Source organism: Amblyomma maculatum, chromosome 1 (assembly GCF_055883805.1).
Source record: "Amblyomma maculatum isolate TAMU_Amacu chromosome 1, ASM5588380v1, whole genome shotgun sequence".
Classification (NCBI taxonomy): domain Eukaryota; kingdom Metazoa; phylum Arthropoda; class Arachnida; order Ixodida; family Ixodidae; genus Amblyomma; species Amblyomma maculatum.
In genome coordinates, this window is record NC_139344.1 from 503,802,647 (window position 1) to 503,825,318 (window position 22,672).

At 48.8% G+C, this 22,672-nt stretch overlaps 1 protein-coding gene and 1 pseudogene across 1 annotated transcript in view; both read left to right on the forward strand.

Annotated features, from left to right (window-relative positions):
- The first annotated feature begins 2,093 nt into the window (after window positions 1-2,093).
- LOC146210348 (neprilysin-1-like) overlaps window positions 2,094-22,672 on the forward strand; it is a 597,280-nt gene continuing 576,701 nt past the window's right edge. Inside the window, exon 1 of the mRNA XM_084575627.1 lies at window positions 2,094-2,326. Coding sequence (XP_084431753.1) covers window positions 2,094-2,326 — 233 coding nt within the window. The remainder of the gene's footprint in view (window positions 2,327-22,672) is intronic.
- LOC146210349 (uncharacterized) lies at window positions 15,601-20,052 on the forward strand (annotated as a pseudogene).

A 22,672-nucleotide genomic window follows, 5' to 3' on the forward strand; every position in this document is an offset into this window, starting at 1 on the left:
GGCCACGGTAGGCAGGTTGGCCAGCCGGCCCGATTTCGGCTCAATTCGACATGTTTTGAGAGCTTGAAACGCGCGGATGTGTCTAATGACGTCGGAGACAGTGTCAAGGGTGTCTTTCGCAATCAAGACGTTGTACACGTCAGCCGCAATACCCGTCAAAATGTGGCCGACTCAGTCTTCCTCGGGCATGCTGGAATTGACACATCTGCATAATCTGAGGATTTCTTCTATATAAGTGGTACACGTTTCATCGGGCAATTGGGCTCTTGAGCAAGGGTCTGCTCAGCCCGCTTTTTGCTCGGAACCGAGTCACCAAAACGCTGTTTTATCTTGATGGCAAACCGTTCCCAAGTCGTCAAGTTGTCCTCGTTATTCTCAAACCAGGTCATCGCCGTGTGAGTTAAAAAAAAACATTTATTAGCATGGTGACAGGGTCCCACCGGTTGTACCGACTTACTCGTTGATAATGAAGCAGCCACTTCTCAACGTCCTCTCCTGCAAACGGTCGTGGTTCCCGGTAAGGCTGGGACGGAATAAGGCTGGAGGGGGCAGGCCTGTCGCCAGCCAGGCTTGCAGCGTCGCGGCTTGCACGGCTAGTGTCGGTGTGGTCCATGATGGTCGGGAGAGGTGGCAGTCCAGCAAGGCAGCGGCTACGTCAAAACTCCAGTTGGTCTATCTGCGCCGTAGGTAGGGATCGAACGGAGCACCTTCCACCAAGTTGTTACGGTAAAATAAGAAAGGCGGTGTTTATTTACAGTGCTGTTGCAGCGGGACAAGGTGAAGCCTACTAGCCCCCAGAAACCAATGCTTCTTCCTTCTCTTCCGACACCATCACAATATTTTTATTATTGTTCTTGTTCTGTTTTGTATCTCCATTGTTGTTCCTGACTTTTCTTTCTCATGACATACAATGCTTGTAATCCCCCTACAATGCCCCACCGACGATGTAGGCATATGCGTAAATAAATGAAGAAATATCGCACACCACACGGACGTCTTTGCATTTCTCGTTTCTGTGGAGCTAAAACGCGGACATCCGTCTGTTGGAACCCGAAATGCACTAGCATAAGTTCCCTCCGCTACATCATTATAGTCCGGAAAAGCGACAATTTCCTCGCTTCTGTGGACGCCGTCTTATTGGACGTCAAAGGCTAGCTATATACCTTCTTCTAGGCCACTTTGAGGCCAGAGTGGTATGTTTAGTCGCATAATTTACAACAAGCGGGACATCACATCATGGCTGCTCGCAAACATTTCACTATGTGACCAGCAAATGCAGCCGACATTTTATTTGCCAGCCCAAAAAGACCGAAGTAAGATGACATTGTAGAGGGTTGTTGAAGGCATCCGGGCTCTATGACAAGAGAAAATATACTTTAGTCCAGAAAATGCTCTGTCGACGCTGACTTGTCACAGCAAGCGCTGTTGCAGCTAGTCAATACAATTCAGGGCGCCGCAAATTTTCCCAACGTTTCAGAACACCCTAGTCTTCTTTTCAGGGCACCTTTTCAAACACGAAGAGCAGGCTCTGAACTAAGTGTCGAGAGAACTGCAGCTGTCATTGTTGTTTACCAAATACCATATGACACATACCCACACAGGGGATAAGGCAAGATATGCGCAATGCAGCAGCTACCCGTGATTGGTTCGCTGCTACCAGATATTGGTGCTATGTATTTTGCAATGTACTTTCCTTTGTTCTTGAAATCATTTTGAAAAAAAAATGATATTCAATATAGTTTTGATGTTTGCTATGGGCAGTGGTGGTTTGAAATAAGCGAGAACAGCGTTTCACAGGCAGCCATAAAAGAAAAAAGTATGAAAGTAAGTTGCCAGCATACATGGGTTGAAATCGAACCTAAAATCCGTTTCAGAGCTGTTCTTCCCTCGTTTTCGAGGGACATTTTGGGTTCAGTTCCGGTGGGAAACCATGCCCAGTGCAGCACACTAACTTCTTCCAGGCGGGGCTGCAGCTTAACAATGAGCTGCGCAACCTTTCCAAAGAGTCAGGCTCGGAGTCGGGCACTACTCGCTTCCGATTCCGATTGGTGGCCTGCCTCCTCGCGGGCGCCGTGGTGGCCGGCGTGGCCGTCATGACGCTGGTGCTGGTGTTTCTTCCACGCACACGACGCGACGGTCTTCAATCCCGCGGGCTTCTTTGCGTGCGAGACGAGTGCTTCCTAGGCGCCAGCGTCATGAACCGGGCGCTGGACCGCGGCCGGGATCCCTGTGACAACTTCTACGCCTACGCTTGCGGTAACTGGAAGCCCACTGCGCGCGGGGCGCGCTCCGCCGTCGATGACGTACGCCTCAGGACGCTCTCCAGGTGAGCAGATGCGCAGAGCCCTGCTGATCACTTGAAAGGCCTGAAAGATACCCGCCGAGCACTAATTTAAAGAAGGCCTTATTTTGACTTTTTTTTTTATTTGGAATGACGCACAATAGAGCTGTATATATCGATTACCACACAGATTGTGCCCCCTCCGGTTAAAAAATATTCCGAAAGAACTGCAAAATTCTAATCAGATAAAAGCAAAAGCCTAAGGGCTGCTGCTGCACATCGTGCGCCCCTTGTAGAAAACAAACAGCGTTCCATTGAACGCGTCAAAGTTCACCGGCGTTTTATAACTGGTTTACAGGAAAGGACAGGTGCAGTTTCTTCACTTGCGGAATCTTGTTGACAGATCTCGCTGACGCGAAATGTTTACTATGAGCCTGCAACTGCTTTCGCCTTAAAACATTCTGCCTTCTGATGTCGCCATAATTCAGTTGAGATCATATTTAACGTGGCGGCAAGAAATGCAACACCGCAGCATGATAGAAACGAATCGAGGTGTTGACATAACGATAAGATATTCTCTAGCGTGAAAGATGCACCCAGCGCCAGCCATGTAGCATCGTCTTCGTCTTAAAAGTAAGATAGTACTGCGCACGGAGCTTGACAGCAAAGCTGCTAATTTCAAATCAAATCGTTTATTTTCACCAGGTGCTTGCTGGTTGAAGCACTTGGGCTAAAGATGCTCGAGGTAGCTTGACGACGCCCGGGTGACCATTACAAAAACAAACCAAGGTTCCATGGCGTGCGTGAAAACACTTCGACAAAAAGCACAACAAAAACCAAACTGTCTGCTCATTCGCACGGGACTTATGAGGCGGATTCGAAAAACAGTTCGAATGATTTAAAATGACAAACCACCGATTACAACCTAGGTTTCTCTCCCTATTGTATGCTCATTGGTCTGGGGGAATGCAACCAAATCGAGCGTAAATAATCTAAGCAATATCCAAAATAGGGCTATCCGCATCATGTCATCATCATCAGCCTAATTACACCCACTGCAGGGCGAAGGCCTCTCCCATATTTCTCCACTTAACCCGGTTCTGTGCTAGCTGCATCCACTTGACCCCTGCGAACTTCTTAATCTCATTCGCCCACCTAACTTTCTGCCTCCCCTTGCTACGCTTTCCTTCCCTTGGAATCCAGTTTGTTATCCTAAGCGACCATCGGTTATCCTCTCTTCGCACTACATGTCCTGCCCATGTCCATTTCTTCTTCTTAATTTCTACTAGAATGTCGGTAACTTGAGTTATTTCTCTGACCCACTCTGCACGCTTTCTATCTCTCTTAATGTTACCCCTACCATTTTTCGTTCTATAGCCCTCTGGGTTGTCCTCAACTTAAGTAGAACTCTCTTGGTTAGCCTCCAAGTTTCAGCCCCATAGGTGAGTACAGGCAAGATGCAACTGTTGTATACTTTCCTCTTGAGCGATACCGGTAAGCTGCTAGTCATAATCTGCGAGTGCTTGCCAAATGCACTCCATCCCAATCTTATTCTTTTCGTTATTTCCTTTTCATGGTCCGGATTTTCGGTTACTACCTGTCCTAAGTAGACATATTCGCCTACTACTGCCAGTATTTCGCTACCTAATGTAAACTGCTGTTCCTTCCCGAGGCTGTTGAACATTACCTTAGTCTCCTGCATATTGAGTTTCAAGCCTACCTTTCTACTTTTCCTGTCTAGGTCATCAATCATTATTTGCAGTTCATCCCCCGAGTTGCTTAGCAAGGCAATGTCATCAACAAATCGCAGATTACTGAGGTATTCTCCATCTACTCTTATCCCTAACTGCTCCCATTCGAAGTCTCTGAATACTTCTTCTAAACAAGCTGTGAATAGTACTGGGGCCTAACACCTTTCTTTATGGGAATTTTGTTACTTTCTTTATGCAGAACTATGGTTGCTGTGCAGCCACTATATATATATCTTCCAGCAATTTCACGTACGGCTCGTCTACCATCTGATTTCGCAATGCCTGCATCACCGCCGAGGTTTCAACTGAGTCAAATGCTTTTTCGTAATCAATGAATGCTATGTATAAGGGCTGGTTATATTCCGAGAATTTTTCTATCACCTGATTGATGGTATGAATATGATCGATAGTAAGTACTGTTTGCGAAACCCTGCTTGATCCTTTGCTTGATTGCAGTCTAAGGTTGTCCTGATTCTATTAGCGATTACCTTAGTAAATACTTTATACGTAACAGACAGTAAGCTGATTGGTCTGTAAATTTTAAGGTCCTTAGAGTCCCCTTTCTTGTGAATGAGGATAATATTTGCATTCTTCCATGGTTCCGGTACCGTCGATGACACCAGGCACTGCGTATACAGGGTGGTCAGTTTTTCTAGCACGATATCCCCCCGTCCTTCAGCAAATCTGTAGTTATCTGATCCTCTCCAGCTGATTTCCCCCTTTTCATAGTTTCTAGTGCTTTCTTGACCTCGTCCTTCGTCACTGGTAGAACGTCTGACTGTTTTTCCCTACCGCCAATCTCATTACGGTCCTGACTACTTTGGCTACTGTAGAGATCTGTATAGAACTCCTCGGTTACTTTGACTATCTTTTCCATATTAGTGATGACGTTGCCCGCCTTGTCCCTTATCGCATATATCTGGTTTTTGCTTACGCCCAATTTCTTCTTTACCGCTTTAAGGCTTCCCCCGTTCTTTAAAGCATGCTCAATTATCTCCTTGTTATACTTCCTTATATCGGCCGCCTTGCGCTTGTTGATTAGCTTTGATATCTCGGCCAATTCGATCTGGTCTGTTGGATTGGATCATGTAAAATACTTCATCTCTTGAACATATTTGACTGGAGATCGCAACAGCCTCAGCGGCAACATGCTAAGGAACCCCTTCTGTTTCGTGCTGCGGGTTGTGACATTTCTACCATAGACAAAGGGATTGGGTAAAGAGCGGACACTTCCATAGCACTCAGCAACCCAATTGACTGTAGCACACCAAGCGGGCTGCAGCTTGACGCACATCTGTTTTCGGTTAAAGGCGCGCAGTTTGAATGCTAAAATGCGCTGCGCCATGGTGCGCATGAGAGGGTTGCAGGCATCGTAATTAGACTTAATAAGCGGTATAATCTGAAGGTTGTACAAGCCTATGCACCTACATGTTAGTTATGATGACCAGACAGTTGAAAGCTTCTACGAAGATGTAGAATCGGCAATGCGAAAAGTAAAGACACAGTATACTGTACTAATGGGCGACTTCAATGCCAAGGTAGGGAAAAAGCAGGCAGGAGACAAGGCAGTAGGTGACTATGGCATTGGTTCTAGGAATAGCAGGGGGGAGTTACTAGTTGAGTTTGCAGAGCGCAATAAGTTACGAATCATGAATACCTTCTTCAGCAAACGGAAGAACCGGAAATGGACATGGAAAAGTCCGAACGGAGAGACTAAAAATGAAATCGACTTCATAATGTGTTCAACCCCCGCCATTATGCAAGATGTAGAGGTAACCGGGAAAGTGCGATGCAGTGACCACAGGATGGTGAGGTCCCAAATTAGCCTAAATCTGAAGAAGGAATGCAACAGATTAGTAAGAAAGAAACCTATCAACGAATTAGCGGTGAGGGGGAGGGCAGAAGAGTTCAGGATCTCGCTACAGAATAGGTATTCAGCTCTAACTGAGGATGGCGACATTACCCTAGAGGCAAGGAACAATAATTTCAGAGATATCATTACTGAGTGCGCGGTAGAAGTAGGCGGTAGGATAGTCAGAGAGGATACCGGTAAGCTGTCTAAGGAGACGAAAGATTTGATTAAGAAACGCCAGAGTCTTGCAATCCAAAAGACCAGATCGAATTGGCCGAGATATCAAAGCTAATCAATAAGCGCAAGGTGGCCGATATAGGGAAGTATAACATGAAGAAAATTGAGCATGCCGTAAAGAACGGTAAGGAAGAAATTGGGCATAGGCAAAAACCAGATATATGCGATAAGGGACAAGGCGGGCAACGTCATCACTAATAAGGACAAGATAGTCAAAGTAGCCGAGGAGTTCTATACAGATATCTACAGTAGCCAAAGTAGTCAGGACCGTAATGAGATTGGCGGTAGAAAAAAATAGTCAGATGTTCCACCAGTGACGAAGGACGAGGTCAAGAAAGCACTAGAAACTATGAAAAGGGGGAAATCGGCTGGAGAGGATCAGATAACTACAGATTTGCTGAAGGACGGGGGGGGGGGGATATCGTGCTAGAAAAACTGGCCATCCTTTACACCCAGTGCCTGGTGTCATCGGCGGTACCGGAACCATGGAAGAATGCAAACATTATCCTCATTCATACGAAAGGGGAGTCTAAGGACCTTAAAAATTACAGACCAATCAGCTTACTGTCTGTTACGTATAAGGTATTTACTAAGGTAATCGCTAATAGAACAGGACAACCTTAGACTGCAATCAAGCAAAGGATCAAGCAGGGCTTCGGAAATGGTACTCTACTATCGATCATATCCATACTATCAATCAGGTGATAGAAAAATGCTCGGAATATAACCAGCCCTTATACATAGCATTCATTTATTACGAAAAAGCATTTGACTCAGTTGAAATCTCGGCGGTGATGCAGGCATTGCGAAATCAGGGGGTAGACGAGCCGTATGTGAAAGTGCTGGAAGATATATATAGTGGCTGCACAGCAACCATAGTTCTGCATAAAGAAAGTAACAAAATTCTCTTAAAGAAAGGTGTTACGCAAGGAGACACAATCTTCACAGCTTGTTTAGAGGAAGTATTCAGAGACTTGGAATTGGAGCAGTTAGGGATAAGGGTAGATGGAGAATACCTCAGTAATCTGCGATTTGCTGATGACATTGCCGTGCTAAGTAACTCGGGGGATGAACTGCAAATAACGATTGATGACCTAGACAGGAAACGTAGAAAGGTAGGCTTGAAAATCAATATGCAGAAGACTAAGGTGATGTTCAACAGCCTCGGGAAGGAACAGCAGTTTACATTAGGTAGCGAAATACTGGAAGTAGTAGGTGAATATGTCTACTTAGGAGACGTAGTAACCGCAGATTCGGACCATGAAAAGGAAATAACAAGAACAATAAGATTGGGATGGAGCGCATTTGGCAAGCACTCGCAGATTATCACTAGCAGCTTACCGGTATCGCTCAAGAGGAAAGTATACAACAGTTGCATCTTGCCTGTACTCACCTATGGGGCTTAAACGTGGAGGCTAACCAAGAGAGTTCTATTTAAGTTGAGGACAACGCCGAGGGCTATGGAACGAAAAATGGTAGGGGAACATTAAGAGATAGGAACCATGCAGAGTGGGTCAGAGAAATAACTCAAGTTACCGACAATCTAGTGGAAATTAAGAAGAAGAAATGGACATGGGCAGTGTATCAGTCAGGACATGCCAGAACAGAATGAACGTTTATTGATAGAAGGTGTTCGCTTTTATAGTGGCTGATCGATGCCGGCACGTGCTGGTATCACCGGCAGTGGTCAGTGCATGACGTTGCCGGTAGGCACTGCGCATGCGTATCTTGCACGATACATCTTCCCCTGTTTATTAGTTCTTTGAAAGGTCAGCGAGTTGTTATTTGGTTGAAGTTACCATCGTAGTGTAGCCAGGTTGGCTGGCGCCTGATTCTGGAGGACCGCCTTACTGTTGGCGTCGACTGCCCGTCCGTAGTTGGCGCCGCTACAAGTCTCGGGCTGGGCACGTGCTCGTCTACGGGCTCGCACTCACTGTCGGACTCTTCACTTTCGGCTATGCCGCTCTCGAAGGGTTCCAGCGTCGAGTTTAGGTGCCTTCTGTTGCGGCGAAGCAGCTTGTTATCTTCCGTAATGACCCGGTATGACCGCGGGGCAGCCGGTCCCACTACTCGCGCTTTGCGGGTCCACTGTTTGTCACGAATCCTAACCACCTCTCCTTTCTTGAGGCACGGTAGAGATTTAGCATTAGCATCCAGTGGCTTGCGCTTGAAGACAGTTGTCTTTGGCTGGCGGCTGAAGTCAGGGAGCAGCGTGCGCAGTCTTCTGCCTTGCAGGAGCTCACCCGGTGAACGACCGTCCTCCAATGGAGTCGACCGGTAGGACAGCAGTCCCAACCAGAAGTCCTGACGTGTCTCCTGCGTCTTTTTCATGATTCTTTTCACAATTTGAACGCCTTTTTCGGCAAGTCCATTAGATTGTGGAAATCCAGGGCTCGAAGTCACGTGCTGGAACTCGTACCTGGATGCAAAAACAGCAAATTCGTGGGAGGAGAATTGGGGACCGTTGTCACTGCAAACTTCTACTGGTATCCCGTAGCGGGCAAAGATGGCGCTTAATTTGTCAATAACAGTGCGAGCTGTGGTGTCGCTGAGTTGTTCAACTTCCGGGAAGTTGGAGAGGGCATCGTACACGCACAGGTAAGAACTACAGCCGTGCTGGAAGATGTCCACGCCGACTCTGTACCAAGGGTAATGAGGTGTTGGCCGCATCAAAAAAGGCTCGCGTTGTCGTTGGTACGCGTATTTCTGGCAGACAGTACAACCGTTTAACATCCTCTCGATATCGGAGCAGAGTCCGGGCCAGAACATTAGCTGTCGAGCTCTTGCTTTACATTTATTCAAGCCCAAATGACCCTCATGTAGACGTCGAAGCATTTCTGCCCTCATAGACTTTGGAATGACTACTTTCGTCCCTTTTAACACGATTCCTTCTATGAAGGACAACTCTGCAGCGAATGGCTTCAGGCTGCCGAACAGATCACTGTTGTCTCTAATGTAACCTATAACAGACTGTAGATCAGGATCCTTTGCAGTAGCCTCCACAAGTCTAGTCATTGTTCTGCTGCTCACCAGATCCGTGACCACTCCAACGGCATGAACCTCTACGTCGTCTGGGAAGCCGGTGGTGTCCGCTGATTCCTTGGGCGATGACCTCGACAGCATGTCGGCCAGCAGCAACTGTTTCCCTGGTACAAAATGAAGGGAATAATCGTACTTCATCAAGCGTAAAAAAAAACGTTGAAGCCTTGGCGGCATATCGCCAATATCTTTCGATGCAATTGCTAGGAGTGGGTGGTGATCCGTTTCAATGACAATTTTTCTTCCATAAACAAAGTGGTGAAATTTTTCGCAGCCAAAGGTAATTCCCAGTGCTTCTTTCTCAATTTGCGAGTACCTTTGTTCCGTTTCAGTCATGACACGCGATGCGTAGGCGACAGGTCGCCAGCTATCCCCGTGACGTTGCAAAAGCCCAGCTCCTAGACCGTTTTTTGATGCGTCCGAGCTGACCTTTGTTTCCTTAGCTGGATCAAAAATTGCCAGCACAGGTGTACTGCTTAAAACAGAGCAAAGAGCAGCCCATTCAGCGGCGTGTTTCTCTGTCCACTGAAAGATTGTGTCCTTTTTGATAAGATCTCGCAACAGCTTGGTCTTATCAGCCATACGCGGAATATACTTCCCAAAGTAGTTGGCCACCCCCAGCATTCGCTGAACAGCCGTCTTATCAGCCGGGGTTGTCATTTCGGCAAATGATGCTGTAAACGTAGGATTAGGCTTTATCCCGTCTTGGCTGATAATGTCGCCCAAGAATTCAACCTCTGTGCAAGCGAACTTGCATTTGTTGGCATTGAACGTTAAGCCAGCGTGCTTTGCAAGTTCCAATACCCCACGGAGGCGCTCATCGTGTTCTTCACGTGTCGCACCCCATACCAGAATGTCATCGACATACACGCGCACGCCTGGGGCTCGGTCAAATATCTCGCTCAATGTTTTTTGGAACACCTCTGGTGCTGAAGCAATCCCGAACGGCAGTCTCAAGAAGCGGTAACGCCCGAACGGTGTAGCGAATGTGCAAATTGTTGATGTGTCCTTATCCAATGGAATCTGATGAAACCCAGAATTTGCATCGAGACGAGAGAAGTATTTAGCGCCAGCGAGCTCCGCCTCAATATCATCACGCTTTGGCATCTGGTAGTGTTCCCGCTTCAGGTACTGGTTAATGTTTCTAGGATCCATGCAGACCCGCAGTTTGCCATCTTTCTTCCTAACAATAACTAGTGGGCTCACCCAGTCTGTTGGCTCGTTGACCCTTTGAATGATGTGGGCCTTTTCCATGCGTTGCAGCTCCTCCCGCAATGGTTCTTGCAATGCCAACGGAACACGTCGCGCTGGCTGTATCACTGGTATGGCATCTTCGCGCAGAACCATCCGGTATGGACGGGCAACACAGCCGGTACCTTGAAAGAGCTGCGGGAATTCTTGCAGTACTTTTTCAGAACACTCCGTGTCCACGGCTTCCACCGAACGCACCACCAGTCCCAGCGACTCAGTTGCGTGTAGTCCAAGTATTGACTGCTTGCTTTTCTTCACGATAAAGAAAGTGAAAGTTCCGGACTTGTCGTTCATCACCACTGGTAAGGTCGCCGTGCCGAAGTGTTTAATCTCGTCCCCGCTGTAGGACCGAAGAATGGAGCTGCTTGGCTGCAGGACTGTCTCTGCTTTGCATTTACGAAAGACCGAATAGGGCAGCAAGTTTGCCTGAGACCCAGTGTCTACTTTGAAAAGAACATTTTGATTGGCTACTTTAGCTGCAACCATCCAATCAGGTGTTCTTTCGACAGTGCAGACCCTGACATTGAGGATTTCCAAGCTTTCCTCGTGAACTACTGCACCGACTGCAGGCTCATTCTGGCAGCAGACAGCGAAATGATTGGCCCCTTTGCACGCAAAACATGTCTTCCCGAACGCTGGACACTTTTTTCGCTCGTGTGTTCGATTGCACTTGCCACAACGGAAACGCTGACGTTGTTTCACTGAAGCCACTTGCCTTTCTAACTGGCCCCAGGCCTCATTTTGCTGCGATGACACTTCCGCAGCTTTGCAGATCTGTTCCGCCTTAAACAGCGTAAGGTCTTTCACTTTAAGCATCCTCTCCCGGACCTTCGGACTACTTGTGCCGAATACTATTTGATCCCGTATCATTGAGTCACTCAATGCTGCAAAATTGCAACTCTGGGCTAGCTTCCGCAGGTCACGAAAAAAATGTTCAAAGGTTTCACCTTCCGCCTGGATTCTTGAACGAAACGTGTATCTCTCGTACACTTCATTCTGCTGCTCTTGACAGTAAACTTCAAACTTCTTCACGACCGTTGCATAGTCGTCCTTGCTTTCCTCCTCCGAAAAGGTAAAGTTATTAAATACCTCAAGGGCCTCGTCCCCAGCAACACTCAGCAGCAGAGCCGTCTTAGCCGCTTCCGTCCTTGGTTCTTTGGTGGACACTGTAGCCTGCAGGAAGAGCTCGAACTTCTGTCTAAACAACGCCCACTTCTTTGCGATGTTCCCAGACAGAAGTAGTTGGTCAGGCGGCTTGAGTAGCTCCATTATCTGGCGGCTAGCACGGACGTTCCCTGCTTCCTTCAAGACACTGTTCGAAAGGCCAACAGCCGGCCCACTTCTGACACCATGTATCAGTCAGGACATGCCAGAACAGAATGAACGTTTATTGATAGAAGGTGTTCGCTTTTATAGTGGCTGATCGATGCCGGCACGTGCTGGTATCACCGGCAGTGGTCAGTGCATGACGTTGCCGGTAGGCACTGCGCATGCGTATCTTGCACGATACAGGCAGGACATGTAGTGCGAAGAGAGTATAACCGATGGTCGCTTAAGGTAACAAACTGGATTCCAAGGGAAGGAAAGCGTAGCAGGGGGAGGCAGAAAGTTATGTGGGCGAATGAGATTAAGAAGTTCGCAGGGGTCAAGTGGATGCAGCTAGCACAGAACCGGGTTAAGTGGAGAAATATGGGAGAGGCCTTCGCCGTGCAGTGGGTATAATCAGGCTGATGATGATGATGATAATGGCGCGCAGTTTGAGTGCTAGTGAGCGCTTGCCGTACTGTCGCACCCTGTTGGCACATTATTTCTGATATCTACAGCCTGGCAATATTTTTCTATTTTCAGCAAAGAAATATAAAATTAGGTAACAATTACTGCTTACTAGCCGTCAACGCAGCTACTCAAAGCCCTTGCCAAACAAAATACTGTAAAAGCAATATTGCAGGAAAGATTCCAGGGGCTCTGTGATATGAACTTTTATTTTCCTTCATGGAAACACAAAACCGACGAAATTATGGCAATTCGGTGCATACAAAGCAATCCGGAAGACAGACAAAATGTAGGATACGTCAGCACACGTGTACATTAGAACAAAATAAAAAAACACTGCACAAGAAACAATACACAGCTTTATGTACCATTACATGCAGATATACAAAGTATCGAAAATGATAGATAAGAAAATAGACATGCACTATGCCACAATAAATTCGCGGCTCCCTCAGAATACCTTGTATTTTATTTTAAACACAGATTTCAAGCAAAATACTTCAAATCGTCTTGGGTATTATGCCACGGAGACATTGCTTTCAGCTTAAATGCGCACCACTTCCCAACTCCGTGCTTTTAGGTGCGACCTTGGCAGCAAAATTCCAGCAGACTATCACGTGTTTGGTCTTGTGTGTAGGGTTTAACGTCCCAAAGCGACTCAGGCTATGAGAGACGCCGCAGTGGAAGACTCCGAAAATTTCAACCATCTGATGTTCTTTAACGTGCACTGAAAACGCGCAGCACGCGGGAGCCTTGCTTTTCGCCTCCACCGAAAAGCGGCTGCCGAGGCCAGGATTCGATCCCGCTTCCTTGGGCACAGCTGTCGAGCGCCGTAACCACTGGGCCACCCCGGCGGGGTGGTCATGTCTCATCCTCAGCATTACCTTTAAGAAAACTTGAAGGGTTTCTAAACACAAATATTCTGTAAGCCCGAAATGTGCCGGAAACATTGACATGTGACAAAGTGCCTTATATTTATTGTACAATACAAATGTAACTAGCACTCATAAATTCATAGTCAGAATGCACAATATTGTCAATATTGTATGGTTCCTCTATTGGGCGCGTCGTTATAGCGCGAGTCTCTTTTGGACGGCAAAAAAACAGAAACCAATCAAGCTTTGCTTGCAATGCTCTCACATGGCATATTTGTTGTAATGTAAAATAATGTACTGATAATATTTCAGGAAACATTAGGGATATTTATTTCATGCTGAGTGATACAATTTTCATCTTGAATAACAATTATATCGTTGAAGAAATGCCTGATGTGCACGTTAAGTCACGTGAAATGGCAAGTCGAAAGTGAAAGCTGAAAACTATTGACTCGTGTAATGCGGGATATTGGTCCGGACCTCTTGCAGGTATGCTGCAATTGTTTCAGCAGGGCACACAGCAGCGAGCGCCCAATGCTAGCATCAGATGTAAAAATTTACAGTAGAAATATTTGTCATCGTGATACACCTTTTACTCAAAACTGTGTAAACAGATTAAACGCGAGAAATCTGTAAAAAAATAAAATTAAGAACATGGTCTATGGTTTATCGAACCTCACGTGCATACCCACGTTTAAAATGCACATATCAACCTACACGGCGAAGATTCATATCAGTAATTTCTAAGCATTGCTCCATTTCCCAATGGAAGTCTTTAGTTTTAAAAACTGCATTGACAGCCGACTACGCGTTTCATTCAATAAAAATATCTGATACGCGGACGGCAACAACAAAGGGGCTACCAGTTGCCAGACATCTATAGTGTGCGTTAGGAGCATTGAAAGTAAGTGCGCGGGTGGAATGCATGTTTTCGGAAACGGAGTGGCCGGAATTATCGGCGCAACACTTCTTTAGTATCAATTAGTTTAAAAACACCTTGGAGTTTCCTTTTCTATTGCCTTTCTTAGAGCGCATTCCCTTGCTGCGCGCGTGAAAGGCGGGTTTTTCGTCGCAGATAACAGTCCTCGAGGCACAAGTTCCTGTTTTTTTCCAGGTTTTTTGCGTTACCGTTTTTTTCCTGCCTTCCTATTCATAACGGTCCCATACATACTACGCGAGAATGCTCATCTTTGAAACATTGGCCTAACCTTTCTGTGTTCAGATTTTATCCGGCAAACATATAGCACCTAAAAACGATTGTGCACTGGTGAAGGCCATAAAAAAAGCACCCCCTCACGTAGAACCCAACGAGAAACCACGCAAATGTAACCACCAGGCAAACCAAGCAAAAAGCGTCAGGCATGGGTTCGTTCTTATCTAAATGCGCAGTAATCGGCGGGCCCTTGTTGCGCCATAACCGAGCAAATATGTGCCTTACTTTCACAACCGCGCCAGCCAGAGTGCTGAGCTAAACTGCTTAAAATATAGATAGTTTCCAAAAAGAAAACATTTCTTACTTTGCCTTTGCTGGAAGCTGCCGGGGTGTCACAAACTGGCCGACCCACGACCTGCGCACCGGCGCTTGTTCATGAGCTGCGCAATTCAAGAAACCGTACGGAGCGGCAAGCTTAAACTGCTTGAAATGTAGCGCTTTTCGGCAAAGTAACGTTCGTCTCTTTGTCCTCCTGACCAACTGCAGTCCTTCCGATTCGAAGGCCAATAAAGCCGTAAATGTACGAAGTCAGCCCTCGCAAACAAAGCGCAGTTGTGTGTGTTCCTAGTCCTGTTGTCCTTGCCTGCCAGCGCTGCGACATCATAATGTTTGACAAACAAACAAGCAGCCCGCGTAGACTACCCTGCCCTTACGGAGTCTGCTTTATTCTGCGCCGCGGCACCCGCGCTCGGCGCGCTCGCGACAAATGCTGGTGGCGCACTATTTGGAGGAGCTGAACTAACTTTATCAGTGAAGCCTCATTTTCTAGGGCCGCATTTCGCCGAGTGTCCCAATTCTTTACCCAATCCTGTCTGTATAGTTCACTGTGAGCTGAGTTATCATCGAAACCCTCGAGGCGTATCCGATATCGTAGACACGCGTCGGCGACATTTGCTACGTGGAAGATCCGACAGAGCTAGCTATTGTTGTCACGCCTATGCCAAATGCGGTTGCTTCGGGCCACGTGACCCACTTTCCCGCTATGAAAAGACAGACCACATTGAGCCTTATCAGTGGGCATGGCAGCAGCCTCAGCGGTAACATGTTAAGGGGCCTTTTTTGTTTCGTGATGCAGGTTGTAACGGTTCTGATGCGAGCTGTTATCGTCATCCACTTGTTTCCGCGCTGCACCACGCCATCATTGAAAGACTAAGGGCGAATCCGATATCGTCGACACGTGTCGGCGCCATTTGCCACGTGGAAGATCCGACAGGTCTAGCTATCGTCGTCACGCCTATGCCAAATGCGGTGGCGTCGGACCACATGACCCGCATCCCCGCTATGAAAGGAAAGACCACACCGGGCCTTATCAGTGGGTATGGCAGCAGCCTCAGCGGCAACATGCTAAGGCATTTTTTTTTGTTTCGTCCTGCAGGTTGTAATGGTTCCGCTGCGAGCTGAGTTATCGTTATGCAGTTGTTTCCGCGCTGCACCACGTCATAATGAAAGCCTGTGAACGTATCCGATATCGTCGACACGTGTCGGTGACATTAACGACATGGCACATACGCCAGCGCCAGCTGTTGTCAAGCCTATGCCAAATGCGGTTTCGTGGGACCACGTGACTCACTTTCCCGCTATGAAAAGACAGACCACATAGACTATCAGTAGGCATGATAGCAGCCTCAGCAGCAACATTCTAAGAAACCTTTTTTTGTGTCGTGTGGCAGGTTGTAACGGTTCTGCAGCGAGCTGTTATAGTCATGCACTTGTTTCCGCGCTGCACCACGCCACGATGAAAGCCTGGGAACGTATCCGATATCGTCGACACGTGTCGCCAATATTTGCCACCTGGAAGATCCGACAGCGCCAGCTATCATCGTCACGCCTATGCGAAAAGCAGTTAGGTCAGACCACGTGACCTACTTTCCCGCTATGAAAGGACAGACCACATCGAGCCTATCAGTAGGCATGGCAGCCGCCTCAACGGCAACATGCTAAAGAAGCTTTTTTGTTTTGTGCTGCAAGTTTTAACGGTTCTGCTGCGAGCTGTTACGGTCGTGCACTTCTTTCCGCGCTGCACCACGCCACAATGATAGCCTTGGGACGTATCCAATACCGTCCACACGTGCCGGTGACATTTTCCATGGGGAAGAATCGACAACGCCAGCTCTTGCCTTCACGTCTATGCCAAACGCGGTTACCCGCGATAAAAGGACAGACCATATCGAGCCTTATCAGTGGGCATGGCAGCAGCCTCAGCAGCATCATGCTTATGAAACGTTTTTGTTCCGTGCTGCAGGTTTGGACGGTTCTGCTGCGCGTTGAGTTATCCTCAGGCACTTGGTTCTGCGCTGCACTATGCCACAATGAAAGCCTGGGGGCGTATCCGATATTGTCGACACTTGTCGGCAACATTTGCCACGTGGAAGGTCCGACAGAGCTAGCTATCATCGTCATGCCTTTGCCAAATGCGGTGGCGTCGGACCACATGACCCGCATCCCCGCTGTTGTTATATTCAGATTTGTTTTCGGTTTGTATTCTTTATTCCTCAGGGGCGTTTCTGTTCTCTTTATATATGTGTGTGTATGTGTGAATAAACGGGGTGTGTTCGGGACAGCTGGAATTATCTTCCACCTTCGAAAACATCACATTGGCGACGAGGATGCTGTGAACCTACCCCCAACACCGCCGTCTGGAACCGGCGCCATGAACTTCACCGGACTTGCTCCGCCACCGTTCTTCCTTCCGACGCCCGGCCGTCCGTCATTGCAATGGGAGCAGATTTTCAACGTGTACTTGGCGGCATCCGGAGCCACCGCATTCAAGCCAGAGCAACGCAAGGCTTCTCTTTTGCATTGTTTGGGGGCGGAGGGCCAGCGTGTTTATCAGACGTTACGTGCAGGGACCAGCGCCGCAGTCCTCGCCGATGACAAGTCTGCCGCTACTGACGAATATGACTCCACACTCGCCGGATTACGGCAGCAGTTTTCGACGTCGTGCAACGTTATCGTCGAGCGCCATTATTTTCACCGCCGCAGATCACAGGCGAGTCCGTTCATGACTTTGTTGTCGCTCTACGGGAGCTAGCCGCACATTGTTCGTTTGCTTCGCAAGATGATGCTCTACGGGATCAATTCGTTGCTGGCGTAGCTTCCAACCGCGTACGTGAACGGTTACTGTTAAAGGGTCCCGCACTGTCTTTCGATAATTCAGTTCGAATTGCACTTCAGTTTGAGCAAGCAGCGGAAGAACTGAAGGAGCTTTCTGCTTCAGTCGAGGCAATTTCACTGCGGCAGTCTCGTAAACCTTCCTCGAATCCTCCGAAAAAAAGAAATGCTCATCCAGCAGCTCCCTTTCAGCAGAGGTTAAGGAGGGGCGCGGGCGGCTCACGTGCGCCGCAGCGGAACCGAGAACGGAGTAGCTGATCCGTTTCAATACATTGTTTCCGATGCGGCTCGCAGGACCACTTCGCATTAGCGCCGCAGTGCCCAGCGCGTGCGAAAACGTGTTCATTCTGCGGTCTCAAGGGCCACTTTCAGAAAGTATGCAATCGCAAACGAACTCAAATGCAAGACCGAGTCCGTGAAGTTCAGTTACATGAAGATGTTCCGTCATGAAGCAGTGGTGAGCAAGTTTTGACTTTGCAACGTTCCGCACCTAGCGGAATTCATATTCAAGTGAAAGTCTTGAATGTCACTTTGACATTTCTTCTCGATTCAGGGCCGTCTGTTTCAATTCTGTCGGAGCAAGAATACAGTCGATATTTTCAGAGCGTTCCACTCTTGCCTGCTCCGCATGTCACTCTGTTCGACTACTCTCAACGGCCGAAATCCGTGCTAGGTTGTTTCCAGGCACACGTTCAGTTTAAAGGCCGCGCAGCTTCACTACGCTTTTATGTTGTTCACCGAAGAACTTGTCGGATCGGTCTTGACGGCATTCAAGCCTTGGATCTTCGCATTGAGGGTTGTGTCTTAAATACTTGCGCACGTCCGTTGCTCCGCTGTCGACTGTCAATGACCCGCTATCTCGTTCCATTTCCACACCGTCAAGCGAGCAGCCCCGCAACAAAAATTTGCCGCCAGCCTTAGCAGATGAGTTCAGTTCGCTTTTCAGTCCCGAGTTGGGTCTTGCTAAGGGGTTCATCCATCGCATCAAGATGCGGCAATGCGTGCAGCCTGTAGCTTCCAAGCTTCGCCGTCTGCCATATTCTCTCCGGTCGCCAGTATCAAATGAGCTTCAGGGCTTATTGAGCCTTGACACTATAGAGCGCATCGATGCTTCTGAGTGGGTGTCCCCTATTGTTGTAGCAGATGCACTTTCTCGGCTGCGAGCACCTCCCTCAGAGGCAGAGATTGCTAAGGAGGAAGGAATCGTCTCGTTCATTGAGCCAGCCTGTGTGACAAAGGAAACGTTCAGGCAGGCCGCCCTCGACGACGGTTTCCTGGAAACCGTCAAGGAATTCGTACTGAATTCCTGGCCACCAAAGAAGTCCATACCAGAAGAGGCGAAATCATTCTACCCTATTCGGGAAGAACTGTCCGTTGTTGACAATTTGCTACTGCGTGCAGAGCGCCTCGTTGTTCCATCCTCCCTCACGGCTCAGATCATCGGCACCGCGCACGAGTCACATCGGGGTATCACGCGCCAAATGCACGACTGCGTGAGCGGTTCTGGTGGCCACGAATGGATCAGCAAGTGGAAATGGCAATAAAAAAACTGCCACATCTGCCTGGAGGCAGATAAGTCCGCCAAAACATCACCAGCACCATTGCAACCTGTTGAATGGCCTGAGCAACCACGACAGAAGCTTGGTCTAGACATTGTTGGAGCTTTGGTGCATGCAGTGTACAACAGAAGATTTGCCGTAACGCTTGTTGACTACCATTAAAAGTTGAGAGGTACACTTTTGAGCGAAGTGTCTACAAGCACTGTAAAAGACGTGTTAATTTAACAAGTGGTTTTGCTCGTGAAGGCCATCCAGAAGAGATAGTCTGTGATAATAGACCAGTTCACATCGCACGAATTCATCACCTTCCTGCAAAGTAGACATCCGTCTTTCGCATTCGTCGGTGTACTATCCCCAAGCGAATGGGCAAATAGAGCGATTCAATCGCACACTGAAAAACTTCCTTCAAGTTGCACTCCTCGAACGACAACCACTTCGGCAAGCAGTCATAGAGTACTCTGCCATTTATCGATGTACTCCGCACGCTACCACAGGGGTCGCCCTAGCAGTTCTGCTACATGGTACAATGCCCCGAACTAGGCTGGATGTTGTGAGCTTTTCAGCACCAGGATTTGCGGAAGACCCAGCCAAGGAGTTGGCGCGACTCCGTCAAAGAATCCGGCGACAACAGCAGAGCAGCAAATGCTACACGGACTAAAGGAGAGCTGCCAAGAAGACTAAGATAGCCGTAGGCGATTTTGTCCGCGTCGGAAAACCACCAGTTCGGTTTAAGGGATACAGCGTTTTTTCTCGACCAACAAAGGTGATCGAGAGGAGGGGACCAGCTTCTTTCAGACTTGGAGATGGCCGTACGTGGAATGCCTCCAAGCTTTCCAGGGTTCCAGAGCCACGGTCTCCTGGCGTACTGTCTCTAGCCTCTCCTGGCATGCTCCGCAGCCCCGGTCTCTTGGCGTGCTGCCTCCTGCCACACCCCAACCCCGGTCTCCTGGCATACTGCAGCCGCCTTACCCCAGGACGCAGGCCCGATCTCCCGGAGTACTGCAGCACCAGCCTACGAGCCTGTCGCCGGAGTCGCGGTGCGACGTCCAAAGCGAGAGCGCCGGCCACCGGCCTGGATCCAAGATTACCAGACCCATTAGTTGGGAATGACATGTACATATGTGTAAATATGTACATATGCATATATGTGTAAATAAGTAGTGTGCATGTCTTGGGGTTTCCCTGCTAATAGCTACTAACAACTAATCACTAAACAATAAGGGGGAGTATGCTATATTCAGTTTAGTTTTCGGTTTGTATGTTTTCTTTATTCCACAGGGGGCGTTTCTGTTCTTGTTATATATATATATATAATGACACATGCCATTCATAGACTACGAAGATTTGAACGGGCGATTCGGAAAAGACGACGAAGCAATACGGTTCTCCGCTTTTGTGCTGCCTTGACTGGCTGTTGGTGTTCTTCGGTGCCAGAGTGCAAGAGCGCCTTCTGTGTAACGTTACGTTACAAATCTGGTGGAGGAATTGCCAGGTATCGATCCAGTCCTGCATAATCAACCTGTAAATACGGAGCTTACCCCCGTACATCAACGCCTCGGCCGCCGCCTACGTGGAGAGCCCCCTGAATTCGTACCCCTTCCGGCCGCTACCAGAACGACGCACCCACAGACGGTCGTAGAATCTGCTGCAATGACATCTGAGAGCAGGCTTCCCACCCACATTCTATGTCATCAGCCGCGAACACCCCCCTCTTTTCATGGCGACGTGTTCGAGGACGCCGAGGACTGGCTTGAGAACTACGAGCGAGTTGCTCGTTACAACGGGTGGACTGATGAGCGTAAGCTCCACAACGTGTACTTCACTCTTGAAGAGTCTGCACGGACATGGTTTGAAAACCATGAGGCTTCCTTCCCATTCTGGGCAGCCTTCTGTAGTGATTTTAAAGCCACTTTTCCTAGCGCCGACCGCCGGGAGCGAGCAGAAGCTGCGCTACACTCGCGCAATCAGCACCCGAACGAGAGCGTGCGTATGTTCTTTGAGGACATGTCACGCCTTTTCAAGCGTGCAGACCCACAAATGCCAGAAGATAAGAAGCTGCGTCACCTGATGCGGGGCGTTAAACAAGAACTTTTCGCGGGACAGGTGCGCAGTCCACCGCGCACTGTGGCGGAGTTTCTCAGCGAGGCAGCGACCATGGAGACAACGCTGCAACCCCGAGCCCGTCAGTATAACCGTAATGTGAACATCATTGGGTACGACGCACCCCCTGTATAGGTCGGCAGCGACATGGACGCATTACGAAATCTCATTCGTTCTGTCGTGCGGGAGGAACTGCACGCGCTCCGGATGCCTTGCAACACAACACCTTTTCCTTCACTGGCTGAAGTCATCCGGGACGTGGTGCGTATGGCAGCTGAGCAAGTTGCTGACGTTCCCCAGCAGCGTGTTTCCCACCAGACGTTCGACATGAGGCCCACCTACGCGTCCGTCCTACGTAAGGCTCCCCCGCCGGACCATAGTGTCAACGCCGTAGCTCCAGCAATGGATCCGCAGGGTCCTCGCATGGAGCACCTCGTATGGAGTCGCATGGAGCCTCGCTACTCCCCTCTGTCAATCTACCAGCGACCCCTTAAAAGTCAAGTATGGCAGCCCCGGGATCGTCGGCCCCTGTGCTATCATTGCGGTGAAGCCAGTCACCTTTACCGGGCGTGCCCGTACCGCCGCGTCAACATGCGGGGTTACGCCTTGGAGGGCCTCTACCCTCGGAACGCAGAACGGCCTACTGAGATTGCAAGCGACCTTGCAGCGCGACAGTACCCCGTCACATCCGGTTACCAAGAGCATCGGTCTACGTCCCCGACGAGCAACCGTTCGACAAGTCCCAACTCTTCCCGACGCCGCTCTCCCAGCCCTGGCCGGGAAAACTAATACCAGCGGCCTTCGGAGGCAGGGTCGCTGATGTCGGGAAATGTGAAGATCCTCCGTCATCGCCAGGCCGAACCGACGAGACTTCGCTTGTGTCAGGTAGGGACAGCATCCGGCATACTACCTCCGATTTGTGTGTAACGATTGATGGAGTAGATGTCACCGCGTTACTCGACACTGGTGCCGATTATTCAGTAATGAGCCGTGGTCTCGCCCGAGAAATGAGGAAAGTTTTGACACATTGGTCCGGCCCGAAAATTCGTACGGCGGGAAGTTACTTGATTGAACCTGCAGGCAAGTGCACAGCGCGGGTCGGCATCCGTGGTTTTGTGTATGTCGGAGAATATATCGTGCTTCCTGAGTGTTCGAAACACTTGATCCTTGGTCTAGACTTCCTGCAGACCAACGGCGCTGTCATTGACCTGAAAGAAGCACGTGTTTCCTTTTCGACGAAACGAGCCGTGGCGCGCATTGAAAACGAAGATCCGGGTCTGAACTTTTTGCGTATAGTAGACGATGACGTGAGGGTTCCGGCACGTTCTAGTGTGCTGGTTCTTGTAAAGCATGATTTGTTCCACGATTACGAGGGCATCGCGGATGGGCACCTTCCGCTACTACTCGAGAAGGAGTTAGCCATTGCTCGAGGACTCGTACAAATCCAGAACAGTTGTGCTACTGTCCTCCTGAGAAATTTTGCTAAGGAGATGCAGCATCTCGCCAAGGACACGGCTGTTGCCGTCCTTCATGATGTTACTGCCTTACCTCATTTATGCACCGCCGGAGCGAACCCTTAGGAAGAGACCACGCCTTGTCAGGCTCTGCAAACCGTTAAAAGTAGCCCCGA